This window comes from Candoia aspera, chromosome 3, assembly GCF_035149785.1.
Source record: "Candoia aspera isolate rCanAsp1 chromosome 3, rCanAsp1.hap2, whole genome shotgun sequence".
Taxonomy (NCBI): Eukaryota; Metazoa; Chordata; class Lepidosauria; order Squamata; family Boidae; genus Candoia; species Candoia aspera.
In genome coordinates this window covers 107,168,978-107,191,209 of record NC_086155.1, presented here as the reverse complement: position 1 = coordinate 107,191,209, position 22,232 = coordinate 107,168,978, and the positions used below count along the sequence as shown (strand labels likewise).

General features: G+C 39.0%; 1 protein-coding gene and 1 long non-coding RNA gene across 2 annotated transcripts in view; one reads left to right on the top strand and one right to left on the bottom strand.

The window, feature by feature from the left end:
• Positions 1 to 14,200: 14,200 nt before the first annotated feature.
• On the top strand, positions 14,201 to 16,953 carry LOC134493744 (uncharacterized). The gene is made up of 3 exons (XR_010067600.1): positions 14,201 to 14,247; positions 15,036 to 15,147; positions 16,881 to 16,953. It is a non-coding gene; the product is annotated as an uncharacterized LOC134493744 (long non-coding RNA).
• TNR (tenascin R) overlaps positions 14,976 to 22,232 on the bottom strand; it is a 126,354-nt gene continuing 119,097 nt past the window's right edge. Inside the window, exons 20-22 of the mRNA XM_063298490.1 lie at positions 19,980 to 20,141; positions 16,669 to 16,832; positions 14,976 to 15,190 (exon numbers count right to left, since the gene is read on the bottom strand). Coding sequence (XP_063154560.1) covers positions 15,071 to 15,190; positions 16,669 to 16,832; positions 19,980 to 20,141 — 446 coding nt within the window. The 3' untranslated portion in view covers positions 14,976 to 15,070. The remainder of the gene's footprint in view (positions 15,191 to 16,668; positions 16,833 to 19,979; positions 20,142 to 22,232) is intronic.

Sequence of the window (22,232 nt, the reverse complement as noted above, 5' to 3'; positions counted from 1 at the left end):
GAACTGAAGATAACTGGAACGCTGGGAGCAAGTGATAATGCTTGTCTTGAATTTGTGATATCCGGAGAAGGAGGAACTGAGGTAAGTCAGACCTGCATACATGGATTTCAGAAGGGTAGATGCCTATGAACTCCAAGGGAAGGTAGGTTGAATCCAATGGCTTGAAATCCTGAGAGAGAACAGACTCCAGGAAAGAAGAGAAATTCTACAAAATGAAACAGTGAAGACACAATCACAAACAATCCCCAGAAGAAGGAAAAATGAGAAAAAATCTAAAGTGGTCAGCATGAATACATGCAGAGCTCTCTAACAGGCTAAACAGAAAATGTGTACAGTAATGGAAAGAGGGGAATGCAACCAAAGATACAGATAGTATCCAGAAATTGTAGGAACTCTGTTAAAAAAGCTAAAGCTCAGTATGAGCTGAGGCTTGTGACAGATACCGAAAATAACAAAGAAGTGTTATTTGGATATGTCAGAAATTAAAGGAAAGCCAGAAAGCATACAGGTACATTGCAAGGAGGAAGTGGCAAAAGAGTAATGGGTGATGGTGAGAAAGCAGAACTTTTATTTTGCATCTGGCTTCTCTCAGAAGGGAAGTGGAACCCTAGCTGATCAATGGAGGGACTCTGGGTGGTTTACAGCACAAAACAATAACTATACAATAAAATTCCAATATAAAGTGTAGACTAAAAAGAATTTTAAAAACTACCAAGTATAATAAAATCCCAATGGCTATGGTCTCATTCAGTCCTTGCGTAGGAGGGGCATTTCAAGGCACTAGCCAACCTCAAGTATGATTATTCTCTTCCCTGCCCCAAGCTCAAGGGTGGAACCAGGTCTTCAATTCCCTCCGGAAGGCTAGGAGTGATGTGGCTAATCTCACCTCCAGGGGCAAGACGTTCCAAAGGGCGGGTGCCACTGTAGAGAAGGCCCGCCTCCTGGACCCCGCCAGATGGAATTCTCTTACAGATGGGGTCCGCAGCATGCCCTCTGTGCATGACCAGGTGGGGCGGGCTGATGAAGTGGGGAAGAGATGGTCCCTCAGGTAACCCAGTCCCATGCCATGTAGGGCTTTAAAGTTGATAACCAACACCTTGAATTCGACCTAGAAGCAAACTGGTATCCAGTGCAGCTCACAAAGCAAAGGTGTTATATGCGCCCATAGTTAGGCCACTGGGAAAGAAAGAAGAAGATAAGAGCGAACTTAGCTAATTTACATGAATTCAAGTCTCCAGGACCAGATGGATTACAGCCCAAGGTTCTGAAGGAACTAGTGGAATGATTACCGAACCACTCCTGGTAGTCTTTGAGAACACCTGGAGGACTGATGAGATTCCAGAAGATGGAGGAGAGCAAGTGTCATCCTCAGCTTCAAAAAGGGAAAGAAGGAGGACTCAGAAAATTATGGAGCTGCTAGCTTGAGATCTGTGTAGGCAAGATATTCAAACAGACTACCATGCAGCATGTTTGTGAGCACTTAGGCACAGTATAATTAACAGTGATAGTGTGACTAGTTTAGTACATTTTAGATTACCATAGACATGAACCTGAATCTCAGCAAAGCCTTTAACAGAATCCCTCACAATAATCTCCTTCATAAAATGACAAAATATGGGCTAGATGATATTTCTGTTATAACGACTCATAGTTGGCTGAATGGCTACATCCCAAAAGTGCTCATTAATGGTTGAAGAGACTTGAAGTTGGGAGGGATAGCTAATGCTTTAGATGAAACAAAGAAGATCCTTAAAGATCTACACAGGCTTGAGCATTGGGCTGAAGTGAATAGAATAGAATTTAATAGGGAGAAATGCAAAGTTTTGCATTTGGGTAGGAAAAATGTAAGACACAAGTATAGAATGGAAAAGTCCTAACTAGTTAGCTGTACAGGTGAAAAAGATTTGCATACCCTTGTTCAGCTCTGAATTAAATATGAATTAACAGTGTGATGCAGGTGCTAAAAAGGCAAATGTTATATTGGAGTGCATTAACAGATGCATCGAGTCCAGATTACAGAAAATAATTGTTCCAATGTACTCCACCCTGGTTAGATCCCATTTTAAGTACAGTGTCCAATCCTGGCCACCATAGTCGGAAAGAATAGTAACAAATGAAAACAAGTTCAGAAGAAGTGAAATAGTGAAGAATCTAGAAACTAAGCCCCAAGGGAACAGTTAAAGGAACTATGTATGTTTAGCTTACAGAAATGAGAGGATATGACTGCAGACTTCAAAGATGTGAAGGGTTATAACACAGAACAGGAAATGGACTTATGGCCCCAGAGGGTAAGACCAGAACCATTGCATTAAGAATAAAGGCTAGACATTAGGAGGAACATCCTGAGTGTATGAGCTATCAGCCAGTGGAAAAGGCTACCATATGAATTGGCGAATTCTCCTTTGCTACAGGTCTTCCAATAGAAACTGGGTGGAAAGTTGGATCAGTACTGAGTAGGGGGCTGGACTAGGTGACCTCAATAGTAATTTCCAACTCTATGTTTTTATGATTCTGTTTTGACTGTTGTTTCAGTTGGATTCCATGAAAAATGAGGATGAAAAATTGTGTGACACACAGCAGCACCAAATTTGTGATGGCTCTTTCCGTGCAGAATGATATTATCTGTGGTTTGATCATAGTTGCATGTGGCTCCCATTTAAGTGACATGATTATTGCATGGTGGGATAAGATGGGGGGCAGTGGAAACTACCATGCCACTGGCCCAAAGCAGGAGGCAGGACCAAGGTATGGAAACACAAGGGCTTCTAGGAGAGGAGGTACCAGCCTGACAATCTCAGCTATCCTACTACATACTCCTATTCTGCAGTAGCATCCTATTATTTCAGCAACTTGCTAAAAGCTGGCTTTAGCAGGACTTTTTGGGGGTAGGGAGGGGAGGGGAGGCACATCAGGCCTCAAAACTGCATGCTTCGAAATGGAGTTTGGCTTACATTCAAGAATTTCCAAAGCCACAAGCTGGTTGATGCTTAAAATGTTATTCTGTTTATTCATTATAGACTGAGTGGAGACATTCACTTAAACAATAATGGTTATTTATAGTAACCTACTTTGGCCTAGTAGAAGGCCTTACCTCTTTGCTAATTCCTGTTTCTTTTTGGGCTCTTCCTTGCCATGTAAGGTGTTGGCTCTTTGTCGTTCTGCTCCTTGATTAGGATCCCATTTCATGACACCTTGTTGCATGGGAAGGTGGACAGTTTTCTCCACTGCTTTCAATGAAGCAATCTCCGTCTGGTTATGCATGTGTGTAGTAAGAAGCCTAGTTGCTCCACCTTCAGTATTGTTTTCTTTTGGTTGTTAGATAGTGCCCTGTATCTGCTTTGAACTCACCCTCTGGGCTTGATTCTCTAGTTGTGTTGATCTGTGCTTCTCTGAGGTGTGCCTAGCACAGTGCCAGCAGGCCCAATCCTTTCTGAATGCAAGTCCTTACTCTGGCCCAAAGCTATGTTTTTAGGTCAGACCCCTCCCCTTTGGTTCCACTGCCTTGCTGTCATGTTTCTCAGAGAGATCTTCTCTTGTGGGAAGCAACCATTGGGGTTATTTAGGCAATTTCCATTTCACGGGGTCTGTCCCGCTCCCATTGGAAACCCAAGTCATCTGCCTACAGTATTTGAGATATTTGACAAATGCTGCTTCTTTAGCTATATTCTTTGCAAAGATTTCTGGCTCTATGTATGTCCTTGGAGATCTATGCCTTGCAGTGGGAGCACATGGAATGTCTATTCTGAGTTGTTGGCTTTAGCCTCTGGTTCAGCCTCAGGACAAAGTCAAAAATCAGGAACATTTTATCAAGGCTTTAGTTGGACTAAATGGTTTCCCTCTAATTTTCCTGATCTCCTCTACTTCTTAAATTATTATTTTCTCTGGGTTATTTAGAATTTTAAAAGTGACTTTGTTTTATTGTTTCCTACCTCCAATGCCTTCCTGATTGTTTTATTTATTTATTTGCAGTTTTTGTGTACTACTCTATTCCATTTGACTCCAAGCCATTCACAATATTGTTGGAGGTATATCCTGCAATGTGTGAGGTTTGTGGCATTTTGATCTTAGCTTTGGTTATTTTTCAGATTATTATAAACAAATAGGAATTGAAGTCTTTTGCTTTCCCTCCCTGCTGAAAATTTGTATAGCCTGGTTCTGATTTTGCTATTGTTCTTTCCTGCTCTTACTCTGAATTTGTCCTACCTTTCTTACTTTCACTGAAATTTGAAGTTTCTTTGTTGTATCTTGGTTTCCAGGTAACATTGGGTCTTTAGTACCTCCAAATTATTGACAATATCTTCATATTTTATTTTAGTGGTGCTATTAACAATTATTAGACTGTTGTTCCAGCACTAAGATTATCACTAATAATTTTTTTCTTCCTGTAAACATTTGTGGTAGTATAAAATGGCAAATTTCTTCAGTTTAAGATTGGTGCGCAACTATTTTCTCCACTATAGTGAGACTCAAAGGGTCACACATTGTCCATCTCTCGTGCAAGACTATGCTGTTCGTAGATACTAGTTTTCTTTGGTCACAAGTAGTGATAGTAGTGATGAGAGAGAAAGCAAGGTGATGTGTGAGCTATGGCTACCAGATTGGGACTGCAAAAATCTGGATAACTACAAGATGACAGCAGAGATATAGAAAACCCTAACTTTTTGCTACAATCTAGTGATCATGAGTGAACTAATTTCATCCAGAAGTAGGTGGCTAATATGCAGCTGTCCAGGTGTTGTTACTGAAACCCTACCATCCCTCACCATTGACTGTAGTTACTAAGGTGACCTGAATTAAAGTTCAGCAACCTCAGAGGGTCGTGCTTTGCCCATCTTTCCCACCAGGAGGCAAGAGTTCATCAGGCCAGACACATTGATCAGACACACCAAAGTTTCTCTTTTAGAATCTTTTATTAACGTATAGAAAATGCATTAAAAAAGGAGCTATACAGAGCCTAAGAGCAATCAGGACTAAAAATACTAGTTAACAATGGTTAACAAGCGTATATCCCATTCTGTAAGCTACGGTTCCATTATGGGATCATTGGGAGGGCAATTGCTTTTTTTCCCCTCTCCCCCTCGTTCTCTTTCACAGGTAAGATTTAGTCTTTGGAGTCTTTCTGAGGGAGCTTTCACCTCATTGGCTTCTTCTGTTAGAGAATAAGCTCAGTTCCAGAATTACACATATGCAAAGGAGAGGGTCCATGTTTTAAAAACCTTTTCAAAACCCTTCTGGCGAGAGGTGCTAGCCCAAATGTAAGAACTCTTAGACAATTTAATATCTCAGCAGGATCTGATCCTAGTTCTCCCAGCTTCCTCCCATCCCACCAATCTTTCCTTGCAGACACAGCAGTATCTGAACCAATGTAGCATTCATCCACCTTTAGGCAGTATTACTGGAATGCCGTGGGCATGTGGATCAAAGGGTTAAAGGAAATAATCAGCAGAGCGCCTAGTGGCATCCCCGAACAGGACATAAAGGGGAAATGCCCAGGCAGGGGCATAATAAAGAGGAAAAGGGGGTACTGTTTTCAGCATTCCCAGAAAACTCCAGGGTCACAGTGGTTTATCACAGAGGGTTCCCTTTCGGTGAGAAAGGGCATTTCTTATTTTAATAATTTTGGACCATTTTGCCTTTCAGAAAGCTGAGAGATAAAGAAAAGGAAAAGATACTGTCCACCTGGAGCTTACTGCAAGGACTTTTATAAAAGCCACACTCCTTCATAGTATACATAAACATGCATTTAGAAGTTTCTTTTTCTTTTTTAAATCCTCCTTATCCATGCCAGTGCTACCAAATTTCCACGTACAAAGAAGGATCAATTGAGCAAAATTGCATATTTAAGGGGAAAGTAATCCATCTGGGGTGATATTATGGATGTGCCTTAGGTTACTTCAGAATATGCTGCAGTTTATTGAACTGAATGAGAATTGTTCTCAGGGTCTTTTCCAGGTGCTGGTGGATACCTGTTTCATGTACTATTGTGAGAAAAATTAACAGAGTAGCCTACCAGTCTGTTTTGGTGCAAGCAGCCTAAAGTATTGTATCTCATCTCCTTCATGTCATGCATGTATTCCTTTGTGTGGAATTTGGGGTTAACTCAGCAGATACACCCAAAATCTGCCTCAGCTGAGGTAACAGAAGCATGCTCACTACAAGAGACTACTGAAGTAGTGTGGTCAGATGCAAGACATGACTGGCTCCCTGCACCTTAAAGAACTGTGCTGAAGAGGGAATTTTAGATAGACTGAGTGCAGCTGAAACTCCCAGTTTTACACAGCTATTAAGGATACAGAGCTTTCGTCCTCTTTTGTCTCTGGGTACCTTTATGGGAGGACGGATGGAATTATCAACCCATGTTGCTCTGGTGATTCCTCTCTTGGTGCTCTGTGCATAGGAGAACAGTGTGCAGGTAGTGGTAGTAGTAGTGGTAAGCCCCCATGGAGGTCACCTTCTCACAGTGGGGATGTTGCATGCTTTGATGATGCTGAGGACTATGCTGAGGGTAACTGTGCTGCCATAATCTTCAAGCAAGCCAGAGAGGCATCAGTTAAGAAGCCAGACTAAGTATCTTCAAAACCCCTCAATAATGGTAAGAACAAAAGAAACTGATTTCCATGCTGGGCTGGTCATCACCCAGGTCAGCAAGGATTGTGCTGGATGCTATAGCTCCTGGGTATCCAGTGTCAAGTGAGCTAGAGGACTCTGTCCACTTTTCTAGGCCAGTAGGGTATGGGGCTGCAATGCAACTGGATGGCAAGACAAAAAAATGGAGAAAACTGGAAAGATCAGTTCATCATGGAATATTATTACCAGCCTAAGTTAACTATTAACGAATTCCAAAAGTGAATGTTTGAAATTTGGAAGCAGCAATTCCTGGATGCAAATATGACTGAACAAAAATAATGGATTAACACAATTAGTTGATCATTAGTTGATCATTTCCTTAAAAACAAATTCGTCTCAGAAATAGAACTGGAAGCGATTGAGCCGATGGCAAAGAAGAATTTTGTGGAATTTAATGATCATCAAACTGTGGCAAATTTATTCTCTGAAGGCATGATAGAAAATGCAGTTGAAGAAAATTTAGAAGAACACTTTGACCAAGAAGAACAATAAATACTTGAATAATTGGAAGGATTACACCTAACTGATCGGCAGATGGAATTAGCAGAATTTTATATTATATATTTTATATTATAAAAATTCAAATTAAAGAATTAGAAAGAGTATGATTATCAGACTTAAAACAAATAAAAAGAAAGGATTTGCCTTCTATTTTGCAAGATAATAATATGGCAATCAAAATGATTCCAATATAAAATATCACAGAGAAAAATAAACTGATGTTATTCCAGAATTCCAGAAGCCAAAATATTTAGAAAAGGAAAATTAAAAAGGAAACTTTGACTTGAACAAAAAGTAAAAAAAAACAAAAAACTTCAGGCAGATTTAAGTCAGTTGACGAATTTGAAATAGGGCAACCTTAAAAATGAAAAATTCAACCACAGCCTTATAAAGTAGTATACTATTAGTCCTAAGACCACTATAGAGGTTTCAGAAGTGAAGCAACGAATTATGGCTATAGCCCAGAAAAGTAAGCATTATGAAATAGGATTAATCAGTTCAAAGAAAATGTTTTATTTCAAACAAATCTGTGTTTATTTTACAAAAACCTTGATAGGGATCAGGAAAAAAGTTGAAACAACTGCAAGACTGGATAACAGGAAAACTATTTTGTTTAGGAAAGTTTTATGGGAAAATAAAACAGAATATAACAACAAGGCAGAATGGATCAACAAAGTGAAGAAAGAATTTGAAGGAACACAAATGAAAGATGTCATTATAACAACTGAATTGATTAACTGCAGGTCAAAAGGATAAAAATTTAGAGTGCTCCCAGGGAAGGATAAATCACATGCCTACATTCCAGATTAGCAACACAGGCAAATGAGTGTCTGTAAACTGTAAAGAATGAAGAATGGGTGACAGTGGGAAGAACCTTTCTCATGCAAGAAAAAATAAAGTAAAAAGCACTAATCCTGACAACTTCAGGTCTATTACTTGCCTTCCATTACTTAAATCCCAGGATTTAAGTTGCACTTTATCTGTTCAGCAAAATGGAACTTTCAAAAATTAATGAGGCATGCAAGACAAGATGATTAATTAAACAATGGATCAACATTTGGTTGATCTGAAAAGTGGACCCTGCATCTGCGGGAAAATTTGAGGCCAGTATGGTCTAGTGGTTAAGGCTCTGGACTAGAAACCAGGAGACTGTGAATTCTAGTCCCGTGAAAGCCGGCTGGGTGACCTTGGGCCAGTCCCGCTCTCTCAGCCCAACTCACCTGACAGGGTTGTTGTTGTGGGGAAAAGAGGAGGAGGAGGGAGTGTAAGATATGTTCGCTGCCTTGAGTTATTTATAAAAATAATAAAAGGCGGGATAGCAAATAAAATAAATAAATAATAAAATAAAAATGCTAGGAAGAAAAAAATAATAATTAAAAGCTCAAAGAGAAGAAAAAACTTTTTATGGCTTAGAGAGAGTATGAAAAGGCATTTGACTCACTTCCACATACCTGGATCAGAAAATGCCTAGAAATTTTTGGGATTCGTGAAAACATTCTAGGATACTTGAAAGTGTTGATGAATGCATGAAAACAAATCTAATAGCCAATGGTGAAGTGATTGGCAAAGTCAAAATTGATCCATTTACTGGTTATGTACTATTAACTCAGTGTCAATTCTTAGCAACCACATCGATGGACCCCAACCTAGCCTTTCAGGTCTCTGTGGTACAGCCACTGACACTGTAATCAAGTCCATTTATCTTGCGGCTGGTTGTCCTCTTTTTCTTTTCACCTTTCCCAGAATTGTGTTCTTCTCAAGGGAGTGGGTCTTCACTTAATGTGTCCATTATGTCATTTGTGCCTCAAATTAGAGCTCTGAATTGATTTGTTCAATGATCCATATGCTTGGGGATTTTTTGGCCATCCGTGGTATTCTCAAGAGTCTTCTCCAACACCAACGTTCAAAAGCATCAATACTCTTTCTATCCTGCTTCTTCAGAGTCCAACTTTCACTTTCAATAGAGTGTGACAGAAAAAAACCATGGCTTGGATAATTCTGACCTTTGTGGGTATAGATATGTTGTGGCATCTGAATATCTTTTCCACGGCCTTCATGGACTACTGGTTCCTTTGCTCTTGATAGTCGATCCCATAAGGAGAAGCCATCTACCACTTCAGTGTCTTCACTGTTGATTTTAAGGCCATTGTACCTGTTGTCATTAACTTGGACAGCTTTATTTTTAATTTTAATCCCATTTTTTCACTGTGCTCCATGATTTTTGTTATTAGAGTTTGCAGATCATTTACATTTCCAGCTATCAGAGTAGTGTCATCAGCATTGTGCAGATTCTTCTTCCAATTTTAAAACCACACTCATCTTCAAATCCAGTCTCCCTCATTCAGCATAAAGGTTGAATAAATAAAGAGAAAATATACAGTCTTGTCTCACTTCTTTGCCAACCTGGAACCAGTCTATTTCACCATGTTGCATTTGTCACCTTCACTATTTGTTTTAGCCATAATGCTTCCTTCACATAATTTAAACAAAGCAAAAAGTGACTATCAACTCTTAAAACAAGGTCCAAAAATAATCCATGGATAGATGACCTAAAATTATTTGAAAATCAAAAGCAAAACTTGAATCTCTGCTGGAAACAGTCCATACATTTAGTGAGGATATAGGAATGCAATTTGGTCTAGACCAATGTGCAGCTTTGAAGATTAAAGGAGGCAAAATTGTTGAAGAAGATTGATTACAGCTAATAAATGCAAATGCCATAAGACAATTGGCACCAGAAGAAGGTTTGAAATATTAGGATTAATGGAAGCTTCTGACTTACTATATGAGCAAGTTAAAAAGAATGCTAACTCTAATTATATCAAACGAATTTTTAAAAAATTGAAAACAAAATTAAATGTGGGGGATATAATTAAAGCCATAACCACTTGGGCTGTTCCAGTTATTCAGGATACTGTGGGTATAATTGATTGGACTCAGGCTGAATTAGACATACTTGATAGGAAAACAAGAAAAATAATGACCATGAATCATGCTTTCCACCCAAGAAGTGATGTTGGTAGGCTCTACTTTGCCAGAAGGAAAGGTGGGAGGGGATTACTCCAAGTAAAGCAAAGAGTGGAAGTAGAGAAATACAGTTTGAATGATTATATCAGGCACAAAAAGAAACCACTACTGGTAGAAGTTTGTAAAGCCAAATTAATGCCTGGAAATCTAAACCTCTTCATGGACAATATGATACTGAAAGAAAATCAAATCAAAATTTGACTTGGCAGTGGCTGAGAACTGAAATCCTTAAAAAGAAACTGAAGGAATAATCATGGCAGCTCAAAAACTCACTATGCAAACAAACATAAATGCCAAAACGGAACGTATTTCAAATGATAGCAAATACTAACTATGTAAGATCAAAGAATACCTTATCAGTTGCAGTAGCAAAATTGCCCAAACTGAGTATAATGACTGCCATGATAGAGTTGCAAAAATGTGCATTGGAATTTATGTAAAAAGTTTGGCTTAACAAAAACTATGGGATCATACAGTACACTTAAAAAAGCCTTAGAAAATGAGGACGACAAGATCATGTCAGATTTTAAAATCAGACAAGCAGATTCTTGAAACACAACACACCAAATTTTACTATTATTAAGAAGAAGAAAAATGTGTTCTGTAGATGTGGCATTCCTAGGAGATAGTTGAACAAATGGAAACAAACAAAAACAAATGGAAAAAGTAACAAAATATTGGGATTTGCAAGTTGCAGTGAATGGCTTTGGAAGAAAAAAATAACTCTAAAACCAATGGTAATTGCATTGTTGGAGCCATATCAAAGCATTCACCAAGTATTTGGAGGTTTTAAATTTATGAGACTTTACACCATTGACTTTGCAAAAACATAACGAAACAAAACACTTTGCTGGGAACTTCCTACATAGTATGACAATATTTCCATGATTTCTAGGCTCTTGGTTAAAACCTAAATCATTGGAAAGTACCCAATCTGATGACTGTGATATTTGTTGGATTAATTGATGATGATGACGATGATGATGATATACCTGATAGGAATACAATATTCTACCTCAAATCTAAAACTTGCTGGGCAGATTGGCTTGTCAGAAACTCTCTGTAAATTAGATTATGTTTCTGGTTCATATTTTACATACAGTATACTGGGCTTTAGAACAGCAGATTATATTAAATATTCCCTAAACCAATGAATAAGATAGATTCACTGTTCCTGCTTGCTTGTTGTCAGGTATATAATCCTAATGAAACATTGTTTGGTTAGGATACTTTAATATATAGAGTAGTTTGGCTAATCAAAAGCAAAGGGGAGACAGTGCCCTCCTTGATTCCATGCTGTATATCCTTGATTTCATCACTAGATCGTAGTTGTGTGCTGTTCTACTCTTCTGAAAGGTCCTTTATCTCATGTTATTTCCTTCCTTCCTTCCTTCCTTCCTTCCTTCCTTCCTTCCTTCCTTCCTTCCTTCCTTCCTTCCTTCCTTCCTTCCTTCCTTCCTTCCTTCCTTCCTTCCTTCCCTTCTTTCTTCAGTAGTGGTCTTTTTTTTACTTGTTATGCTGTTGCCAAACTGTAATAAACTCACAGCCAAATCGTAGGAACAGAGGAACATATTCAACCACTGATCTTCAGTATCCTCATTGTTAATGTAGGTGTTTCCCATGCCCATTTATTTACTTCAAATTCTGTTACTTGATTTCTAAAGCTCACTTATAGATGCATATTCAGTTGAAATATTATCAAAAATTTCACTAACTAGTGATGGCTTATTCTGCAGTTGTGATCTTTAGGACAAACTCATGTTAAGAGGGATCAGATACTTGTGTATGGGTGTACAGATATAGTGATTTATACAATGCTTTCTGGGCATATGGGGTCATTTTTGCAATTAAGGAGGAGATATAATTAACTGTTATGTGTAGTGGGCAAGAACCAATTCAGGGAATTGGTCAACACATGCAGGAAGAAGAAATGGCTTGGAATGGACTAATGTCTACTCATCTTAGACTCACCAAAAGGGGCAAAGCCTGAAACCTGTCCAACCTACAAATGGGGATTCACCAGAATGTGCCTCCATGCCTAACCAACCCACAAATTCTGTACACACACAGGCTATGGGGCAAGGTAAGCTCCAGTTTATTATGCTTGTTTTCTATGTGTAGGAGGTACGTGTGTGGATTTTTTCCCACTTGGTAGTCTGAAGGGGGACAGTTCAGGTACCATACTTGATGTATGATATATGGTAAGCTTGGTATTATATATAGTACAGGAAGCTTTTTGCAGCTTTAAAAAAACAACAACCACAAAATGGTGCAACTGAGGCAGCAGCTTGAAAGGGCAGAAGCTGCTGCCATGGGCTGAAAGAAGCTGGAGACTTGACTGGGAAAATAGCATGGGGAGGATGTGTTAAGACAAATGCAGATCCCTGATGCTGGTTCAAAGAAACTGTTAGCTCCTATTTCCCACATGCTGTCCTTTCTGAAAGAAAATGAAAAGCTACAGTTGGATTCCAGAGATTATTCTCAAGGATAAACAGCATCCAACCAAGGATAAACAATATTCCCCAACTGAGGAGGACCACATTTTCTTTTGCTGTTTATGCTGTGACCATATGACTGGAAATATCTATCTAAGGAACTTGCCTTCTTAGGGCCTGCCTTCATTTCCTCCTAATCACAGCATGAACATGCTTTGGTTACTGCTTTTTTTTCTACCATGTCCTCTTGTTGCCTTCTTCTCATCCCCAGCCCACACCTGAGGAATCCTAGTCATATTTTGCTGGTCTGGTTTTAAAAGTAGAGTTCTCTGTTCTTCTAACATAGTTGCTGTCATGGATACTCTCTGGCACCCTTCACTGACCATTTGGTTGCTGAGATCAAGGGTTGGGATCACTCCAACATCTACTAGCCACTTTAGGCTGCTGTGAGCACAGCCCTTTGTCTGTGGTTGCTTGGCACTGCCGTCCATGGCCACTTTGGCTTGGACTGCAGGCATCCTTCCATGTAATGCCTGATTGGCACTTTCTATAGTGCTTGTCAGGTCTTTCATTGGCTCCCTATAAACATGGTTTAGTGCTTATGTGCAAGAGTCCTGGACCTCTTTTTTAGCATGGGTTTAGTGGCCTCTTGGATGAAAGTTAATCCTGCGCTGCATAGAAGATCAATATAAGCTGGGAAACAGAGCTGAGTTCTGCCAGCTATGGTCACCACTGGGTGCATTACAGACTTTTTCCTTGCATCTGCCAGCAAGGGATTTCGAGTGGCTGTATGTTTTACAGTTTTTACTACTCTTATTATTTTGGAGGAATTGCACACTAGTGCTACAATTGTTGCCTTGTCCTTTGGGGACTAATATATTGCAGTTGCAGTTCTTGTAGCTGTATGTGCAACACACCACAGTTAGTTACGTAGTCTTTGGTGGTGGTGGTGGGGATGGCTGTGTAATTTTGTCCACTCCATTCTGGACTTGGCACTCCTGGGTTACATGTTGTTATTATATGTGGGTCAATTCCAGTTGTGGAATGCCCATGCCCATCTACCGACTAGTTTTAAGTGCCTGCCATGATGTCAGAACTGCACTCATTGGTCACTTGCTGCCAGCATTGCCACTCTGTTGCAGCATTAGATGAAGATGGAGCTCACCCATTAATGATCCTTTCTCCTCCACTCTGTGCACTCCTCTTTGCCTTTGATGTGTCAGCTGGGCTAATTTTGAACATGGGTTAGTGCTCTGTCAGAAGAGTGCTAGACTTGTGTTCAGAAATACTCTTAAGAGGTCACAGACATGGGGGAGGGAGTTGTGAGGAACATTGGGAATACTCCTTTTTGCTTCACCCCATCCCCCACTCCTTAGCACCAGCCATTTGCTAGGCAGAGAACTTGATTGATGGCTCAGCCAATTGTTCTAGGCATCCATCTAAAATTACCCTGTCCCATCCCATCCTTCTATGGAAGACTGATTGGTAGTGACACTGGGCGGGAAGGGAAACAAAGCCAGGGAAATCCACCAATCCCTTTCCTTAACTTAGCCTCCATTTTTTTTTCTTCCTAGTGTTTTTCCCGATAAATAAGGCAAAACAATATGGAGTGTGAACAATATAGAAATGAGGACTTTGCTTCCCAAAAGAGTTCAGAGTGAGTATGTTTGCATTTGCATCTATGAGTTGTGAATGTGAAGATTACTATTTTAGGAGCTACATATGCTGGTATGTATGTATATGTTTGGGTATGTGTATATGCACGTGTTTGTATATGTGTGTATGTACAGTACATGGGTGTGTGTATATCCTTGTTTCCTGCTCAGGGAAAGATGGGGGTTGACATGAGTGGAAATAAATAGCTATGTTTTGTTTCCTCCTTCCAGGCTGATGGCCATATGCTGACTCAGTAGGCATCATTGTGAAAATCTGCTTAGTTCGTGTAGCAGCATGAGCACCAATAGCTCTACAAATAGCTCTTTGAGCCCCCCTCAGTACCCTTTGGCAAAGCAGGTTGGCATGTGAGAGAAAGTATCTATAACAGGGCTGGGCAGGACCAGAAGATCTAGGTCGCAAAAATCTGGATGGCAAAAAAGAGATTGAGAAAGTGCTAACTCTTTCTGCCATCTAGCGGTTGCCTGGATTTTTGCTGCTTAGATCTGGTGGCCATAACCAACAGCAGAAATTGGGTTAAGACAAAGACCTTAAATGAAGCCATTGACTAATAATTTCAAGAAGGAATGGAATGGAAACCCAAAGAAGCTGGGGCTGGGCAGGAGCTCGATAGGTTCCTAGGAATGATAGCAAGCATCATGGCTGTTCTCTTATCAAAGTTAGTCAGCCCTCTGGGGTATCATGGTGTTCCTCAGCCCTCAGCATGGAGTGGGCTGCTACCTCAGTTTTACTTTTGTTCTTTTCATATTATAAAATACAAATACATGACAGAAAAGGACTACATGTCCAGAAGGATTCCTGCCATTTCACAGTTGCACTGATCGGCGTTTCCTCCCCAAGAAGTTGCGATGGTTATACGGCCGCATTTTCATTTCCACAAAAGGTATGGAGAACTCATGTCCTTTCCAGTGGTACCAGTTAATACCCTGGGGGCCAAAGAGAGGAAAAGGGATCAGTATACTTGGAACCATTTGCACAGCACCTCTTTCCAGTTATTAGATGCAAACATGTCACACCTAACCCTCCCTGGAATAATTTTGCAAGGCCAAGATATCCCAATATTTTTTGAGTGGGAGCTGTTTATAATAATGATACAACTTTTATCAAACTTGTGTAGCCTTCCCAACCCTGATGGAGAATTTTGGGAGCTGTGATATCAACACATCTGTAGTAACAAAACATTTGGGTATAGATATTCTGAAGAATGAGGTTTTAGAAATCTGAGGTGGTTAAAAAAAAAGACTACTTCAGGCTGCAGATAAGGGGATTATATTTTTACATATACAACCACTCTGTAAATAGAAAATAAGGATAGCCATGTGAGATGTATATGAGATGATCCCTGCTTGATATTTTAGTTGTTACCATTCCAGAATGCAGATAATTTTATTATTTTGCAAGAGCAGGAATTAGCTAAGCAAAACAAGATACAAACATTTTGTACTTAACCACTTCTGATCTTAAGAGACTAAACCTTTTAATGTTTCCTCCATATAAACCTCCTCAACATGCAGACTGCAGTACTGGGGCATTTAAAACAATGAGACCTGGTTTCCCTGCTGTGTTTAATTCACTACAAGTGGATATCTTTTTCTGGCTGAAGGGAATTGAATATTCAAACATATATTTTGCCTGGAATCTGGTTTAATGAAGTGCAAAATTCTAAATCATCCAATCTGTTGCCTCATTCTCTGCTTTTTAAATATGATCTTCTCTGTTTTATTTTAAAACAGTTTCATAAGGCTCTAAATATAAAACCTTATATAATCTTTTAGCATCCCAGCCATCGGGAAAGGGTAAACCCTGATCATATTGACAGCATTTTCTCCACACTGGGATTTGATCTTTATCCCATGTTGCTTTCAGACTGCAGGTAGCTCGCGAAGGTATACTTTGCTGCAGTGGCACCATCAGTAGATATTTGGGCTGGAAGAAAGTAGTGTGGATCGGGGTGAGATCCAGATGTAGTTCTCTTCCCTATAGCTACTACTTCTTGTTGTTGTTTTAAAAAAAGCTTTTGGCATTTGGTGAAACTGTAAGCTGCCATTTGTTACTAGTTAATTTGATGCCTGAAACAAAAATCCAAATGGTACTTAATGGAAACAAAGATACAACAATCTAGTATGTCAAGTAATTGGTGTTTAATGACACCCAACATCTGCTGACCAAGGCTAGACACATTACTAAATTGAGAGGTAAGGCCTCCATCTTACACATTATTGTTGGAGTAGTCATTGGGGTGGTTGGGAGATTCTATTGGTGAAAAGTGGCCTATCTAACGCCATCTAGTAAGTTCATAACCAATCGTATCTGAATGAGGGACTGTCTGGCTCCTCACTCACTCTTGTAACCCTTTCAGAAGAACTAGGCTCTTGCAAACAGCACTGTGTTGATCTGCTCTTACCTGGCTGTGTCGGGATTCGCCATATTTACCATTGAGGTTAGTTCGATGGCAGTTTTTATACCACCAGGCCCCTTTGTATGATGTAGCACAGTTTGTAACGGCAACATCATTGTCTCTGTCTTTGGTGGAAAATGGACGTCCCTGATGATAGCTGAGTGAATCCCCTGCAAAATAAGACATCACCTTAACCTTTTCCAGTTTTCTCTCTTAAGGGACAACAAAGGATTGATATATCCCTGCTTGCCACCTGAGGACTACAATAATATCCAACTATCATAGGAAAGTGAGTTATCCCAGCTCTGATACTAGAGCCAAGGATTTTAAATTTCTTCACTGCACTTGTTTTGTTTCATGTGTTCGGGTGACCATCATCAAACAGTGTTTGCTAAACGATGTACCTATATGTGTGAATCACACTATAATAGCATATATAGTTACAGCTAACATAGTTAATATATTAGTTACAGCTAATATTTTCTCTTTTTTTAATTTGATTTTTATTGGAACTTTTAAAAAAGAAGATAAAAACTAATACCAATTGATATAAAGTAAGGAAGAAAAAAGAAAAAGAAAGCAAAGAGAAAGCAAAAAGTGCAAGAAAAGAAAAAAAGTTGAAGAAAAATAGAAAAAGGAAGAAAAAAGATACAAAGAAGTGGTTTCTGGTATTCTTCACACAGCAGTTATAAGTATATTTTAACCTCTCTCTCTAAAGTAACATCGTAATACTCTTCTTTCTATAATCTATCCTGTCAATAGTTACAGCTAATATTTTCTGTATCATGTCTATACGTCTTGAGAAGACTAGAGATGAATCTAATTTTTGAAGGATGACATAACACAATTAGAAATGACTTCAGAGTCTTACAGATTTTCCATCAAAGACGACAAAATGGAGCTTCTTAGACTTCTTGGAATCACCATCTAACTCCATACCTTTCTTTTCCTTCTGCATTTGCAAATAGGTGTCACAATCACTCCTATACTAAATAGTTCTTCTGCTGCTTGGCAGCTGAAATAAGAGAGTTATGTGGCTCAAGCATTGTAGTATGGATGGACAGAGGACCAGCCCATGTAAACAGAGCTGATCTTAGCACCCTGGGGTTGTGGAAGTTGACCCAAATTAAGAAGCAGTGGCAACATCAGGATCTTTAGACTGAATTGTAGCATATAAATGAGACACCATGGCTGTATTGTAAGCAGACAGCACTTCGCTATTTATTTATGTAGAAACAGATGACCAGCTAAACACTTTGGCATAAAACAGTAGCTTTCAGAGGAGATGGCTACATCCTCTGACACACACCGCCCTCCAATATGTATACATATTTTGTGCTGGTTTTGAGTATCTTTAAAGACTGTACTGGAACCATTTTCATATCTCTTATTGAGCAATGTCATTGTGTAGCCAATTAAAGCTGGATACATGACAACAGGCCTCCAAACTCAAAGGAGTCCCCCTTATTGCCCTCATTCTGAGCGTGGGTGGAGGATGAGAACGTGGTCTCTTTCCCTTGTTTAAAAAGAGGCATTTCCTTCTTCTCAGCCATTCAGAATGGGGATTTTGCTCCCTTCATATTTGCCAGTGTGCATCTGGTGAGGGGAAAAAAACACAACAAAGCAAAATCCCAAAGCAAATAGTTGGGAAAAAAGCCGTTCTTTCCCATGCACATTTACTGCCATCAATATGTGTTGTGAGGACAGGGAGTGGATGCCCACCGCCAGAGTAGAAGGACGCTTTTCAGCTTCCCTAAAAATCTGCCAGTAAGCGGAGGAGTGCTCGCAAGTTCCGGACAGAGTACCACACCTGAGATTATTTCAGATGGGGATGCCGTGGACAGAACCTGGAAATGTTTGGGTAAAGCATACTCACTAAGCTGTGCCTATTGCCATTCCTTCCGCAGCTGAATATGAAGAAGGTAGGGAGGAAACTTTGAAGGATTCCAGTGAAAAGGTCCCATTTTAATGGGAGATAATTATTATTTTTAATTGCTCCACATTTTTGAAAGAATGTAAGTAGATGATACCAATAGAAAAAAATGAAGTACAGGTAGTAAAATACAGGTGAATAAACACCCATTCTATGAGATATCATAAAACTAATTTGATATCTCATAAAACACCCATTTTATAAGATATCATAAAACTAACACATTCCAATGTATCACAAAATTCTTATGATATTTTAAGATATTTCATACCTATTTTCTAGTCAAAAGCCACAGGTCCATGCTGAACTTTAAGCTAAAGGTGCTTGGTTAACACAAAGTGATTAAAAATGACTGTAGATAGTTTACAGTACATTAAATCAATACTGTAAGTTACAGATTAAGACAGAAACTCTAGAACCCAAATTGTGGATGTGGCATGATTCCATGTACAAGATCGTAGATGAAAAGTGGTTTCCAGTTAGAATTATTCTATGCCAGATTTTTGTTTTAAATATGATGTTATTCTAGACATCAAGGCATGCTCCCATAATTTAGTTAACCATTCACCTGAAGATGGAATCAGAGATCTTTTCCAATAAAAAGCAGAAAGAATCCTTGCAACTGTTAACATAAATAATGCTAATTCCGTGTATTTTAAAGAGCTATATATTTTAGTGAAATTACAGTGGGATTACAATTCTCAAAATTTGTTCCATTCTACAATGAATCATTATCAAGGATTGTTGGGCTTTACAACATTGCTGCCATATATAAAAAAGTCCAACCTGCTGGTTTCATTTCCAACATTTTTTGGAAAGAGAATTATTTATTTCAGCAATCAAGACTGAGTGATATACCAATGGTAAAACATCTTAGATCAATTCTCTCTTAATATAATGTTTGAAGTAAATTTGATATTCTTCTTCCACTGGAATTCCCACTGCTGCATCTCTATGACTAAATTCAAATTCTGCATCCATTTAATCATACAGTCTTTGACATATTCAGATTCTGAGTAATTTATAAATTATACCTAAGTAATGTTTTGTGTTTTATTATAGAATTTTCGAATTCAGGAAATCTGTCAGTGTTCCCCCTTGTTTCTGTAATTCCTTTATTGCTGTGCTGCTTATTTGAAGATACTGGAACTAATTAACTGTAGAGGAGGACTATGTAATAAGAGACTCAACTGTCACTTTATTACAGGAAGAAAATCTATTTTAAAGATTGAGGGTGGACAGGGGAGAATGAGTGGGAGTGATGTCAGGGAAGTGTTCTAAGCATGCAAGACATAGATTAGTTCCTTCCCCTCACCCACTGCTCCATGGGAAGAAAATCTGTTAACATAGTCTGGGATGGAAGGAGTAAATTTTAAAGGCATACCAGCAGTGCCATTATATTCCCCTATCCGGAGCTTGTATAGACTCCTGGCATCTCCAATGGAAAACTTGTCATAATAGGCATAAGTTGTTTCCTGACCATCTCTCATATCTATCCGCAGTTCATAGCGCCCTTGTGATGTGATCTTGTGCATATTATCTAGCCCTAGAGAGAAAATAAACAGAATTTATAAGGCCATGTATCTAGAAATCTGTAAACAATGAGTGATGGAAATTGTATTTCAGATGGCATGGAATTTGGAATAAAAGTAGAAAGGAAATCTACCCTATGCCTACTTTTAAAAAGAAATCTCCACTCTGTAGGTTCATTTCCAGTTTTGGGTGGTTATGGCTATATGATGGAAGGTTCTAGGTTTTGGAACTCAGAGATAATCCCTTTCCTTTGAAACATCCTCAGATGTAATCTTGGCTGTTCATTGCAGATATTTCTGCCTATTTGGTGGTATTTTACCCATGTATTATATGCAGTCTTTCTGCACACAGTTGTATTCAGGAAAGTATTTATGAAAATAAAAACCATTAAAATTTAAACATATTTCATTGGTTGTGCTAAAGATCCTAGTCTTCTCTGAAAAAGACCAGGTATGTCTCTACTATATTTTTATAGCAGGTTACTATTTTATTTTTTGTTTAATGAGCATGCTGGGTATTCTGATTTGGAAACCTTCTCGGGATTAATGATAAAGTCTTGTAGTGAAATGTTTCAAGGTAATTAAGGAGTGAATCGGGAAGCAAAAAGAACGTTCTCTTCCAAAGAATACACAACCAACTTGATGAACTTGCTGTATGGGTGTAAAGGTCCCTTTCCAGTAGAATGACTATTAAAAGAAACAGTGATCCATTGGCCTAGCCTTATGAGGAAGGGATTGTGATTTCTTTATCACGTCGAGAAATGTTTCATAATTGCTGCAGTTTATGTAATGGTTATAGAAAACACTTTATTCTGTATGTCGGGCTGTTTTTGCCTGGATAGCCATCTGTATCCTCAATTTATATGGGGAACTGATCAGCAACATGGAGATGTGCACATCAATGAATTTTCCAAGACCACAAAATCCTCTGTATGCAGGGCCTATTTAATGGATATCACCACATTTATCTTGAACCATTTTATTCCAGGAATCAGTTTTGTATGTTTCCCCCAGTGAAATTCATGACTATACTGAAAAATTCTCTAGTGATTCTCCCATCCTGCCCCATTAAGCACCTTAAAGGAATAGACAGAGGCTATTAATCTCTCTCCTAATATTTTCCCTCTCAGCTGGATTTCCAGATGTTTTTTCTGTGTTTGGGTGAGATGTGGTGAATGGGGGCCAAGGAGTCATCTTTTTTTACCCTCTAGGTAGAGACAAAGAAATCTGACAGCAAGTTAAAAAGCAAATTCCTGCTACCTCACTGAAATGAATAAACACGATCAGCAGAAGGCTAGGCGCTCTTTTCTGCTGTTCCAGGCACAGAAAATGAATAGTTCTGACTCCTTAATAATTTCGTCCTACAAATCTAATGGAGACAGTGAAGTGAAAAATGAAGTAATTTTTTTTACAAAAATGCCCATCCAGAACCCAGTAGCCATAAATTATCTTTGGGTTTTGGTAAAAGAGAGAGAGAGAGAGCGCTGAGTAAGTTTGCCGATCTGGTCCTGTGTTTTATAGAAGAGGAATAGTAAATACTTCAAGTCTTTTCTTCTCCTCCACAGTTTCAGACATATGTATGGATACTGAATGGGTACTGAACATCTGTGTGCAGCAGATGGCAGCACCTAACTTGATCTTGGTTGTTTCTAAGGCAGTGTTGGGCCTGGTTAACACTTGGAAGAGAAATCACCAGGAAATCCAAGGGCTGAAGGGTAGACTGGAAAGTTGGGGGAAAAAAGACCCCTTCTGCATACCTGCCTAGAAAATTATATAGGCCTATCTGTGTAGCCACCATGATTTAGACTCAGCTCGAGAGAATCTTTACTTCTGTAGTGTGCAGCTAGATTAAGGATTAGCATCTTCCCAACCCAAACTTTTCTGGGCGGGATGCTGTGTTTAATTTAGTACATAGTCTGTCACAAAAGAACAGTTCCCAGAGTTCTCTGAAGTAAGGGAATTAATTTAATTATGCCCTGTTGATATTTCCTTATAACGCACTAAGGTAGGTCTAAGAAGTATATTGCGCCTCCTGTACAACTGCCTATTGGAAGGAACATAAACTTAATGCACAATGACTCCTTGGCTTAAGCATAGGCTTTTCT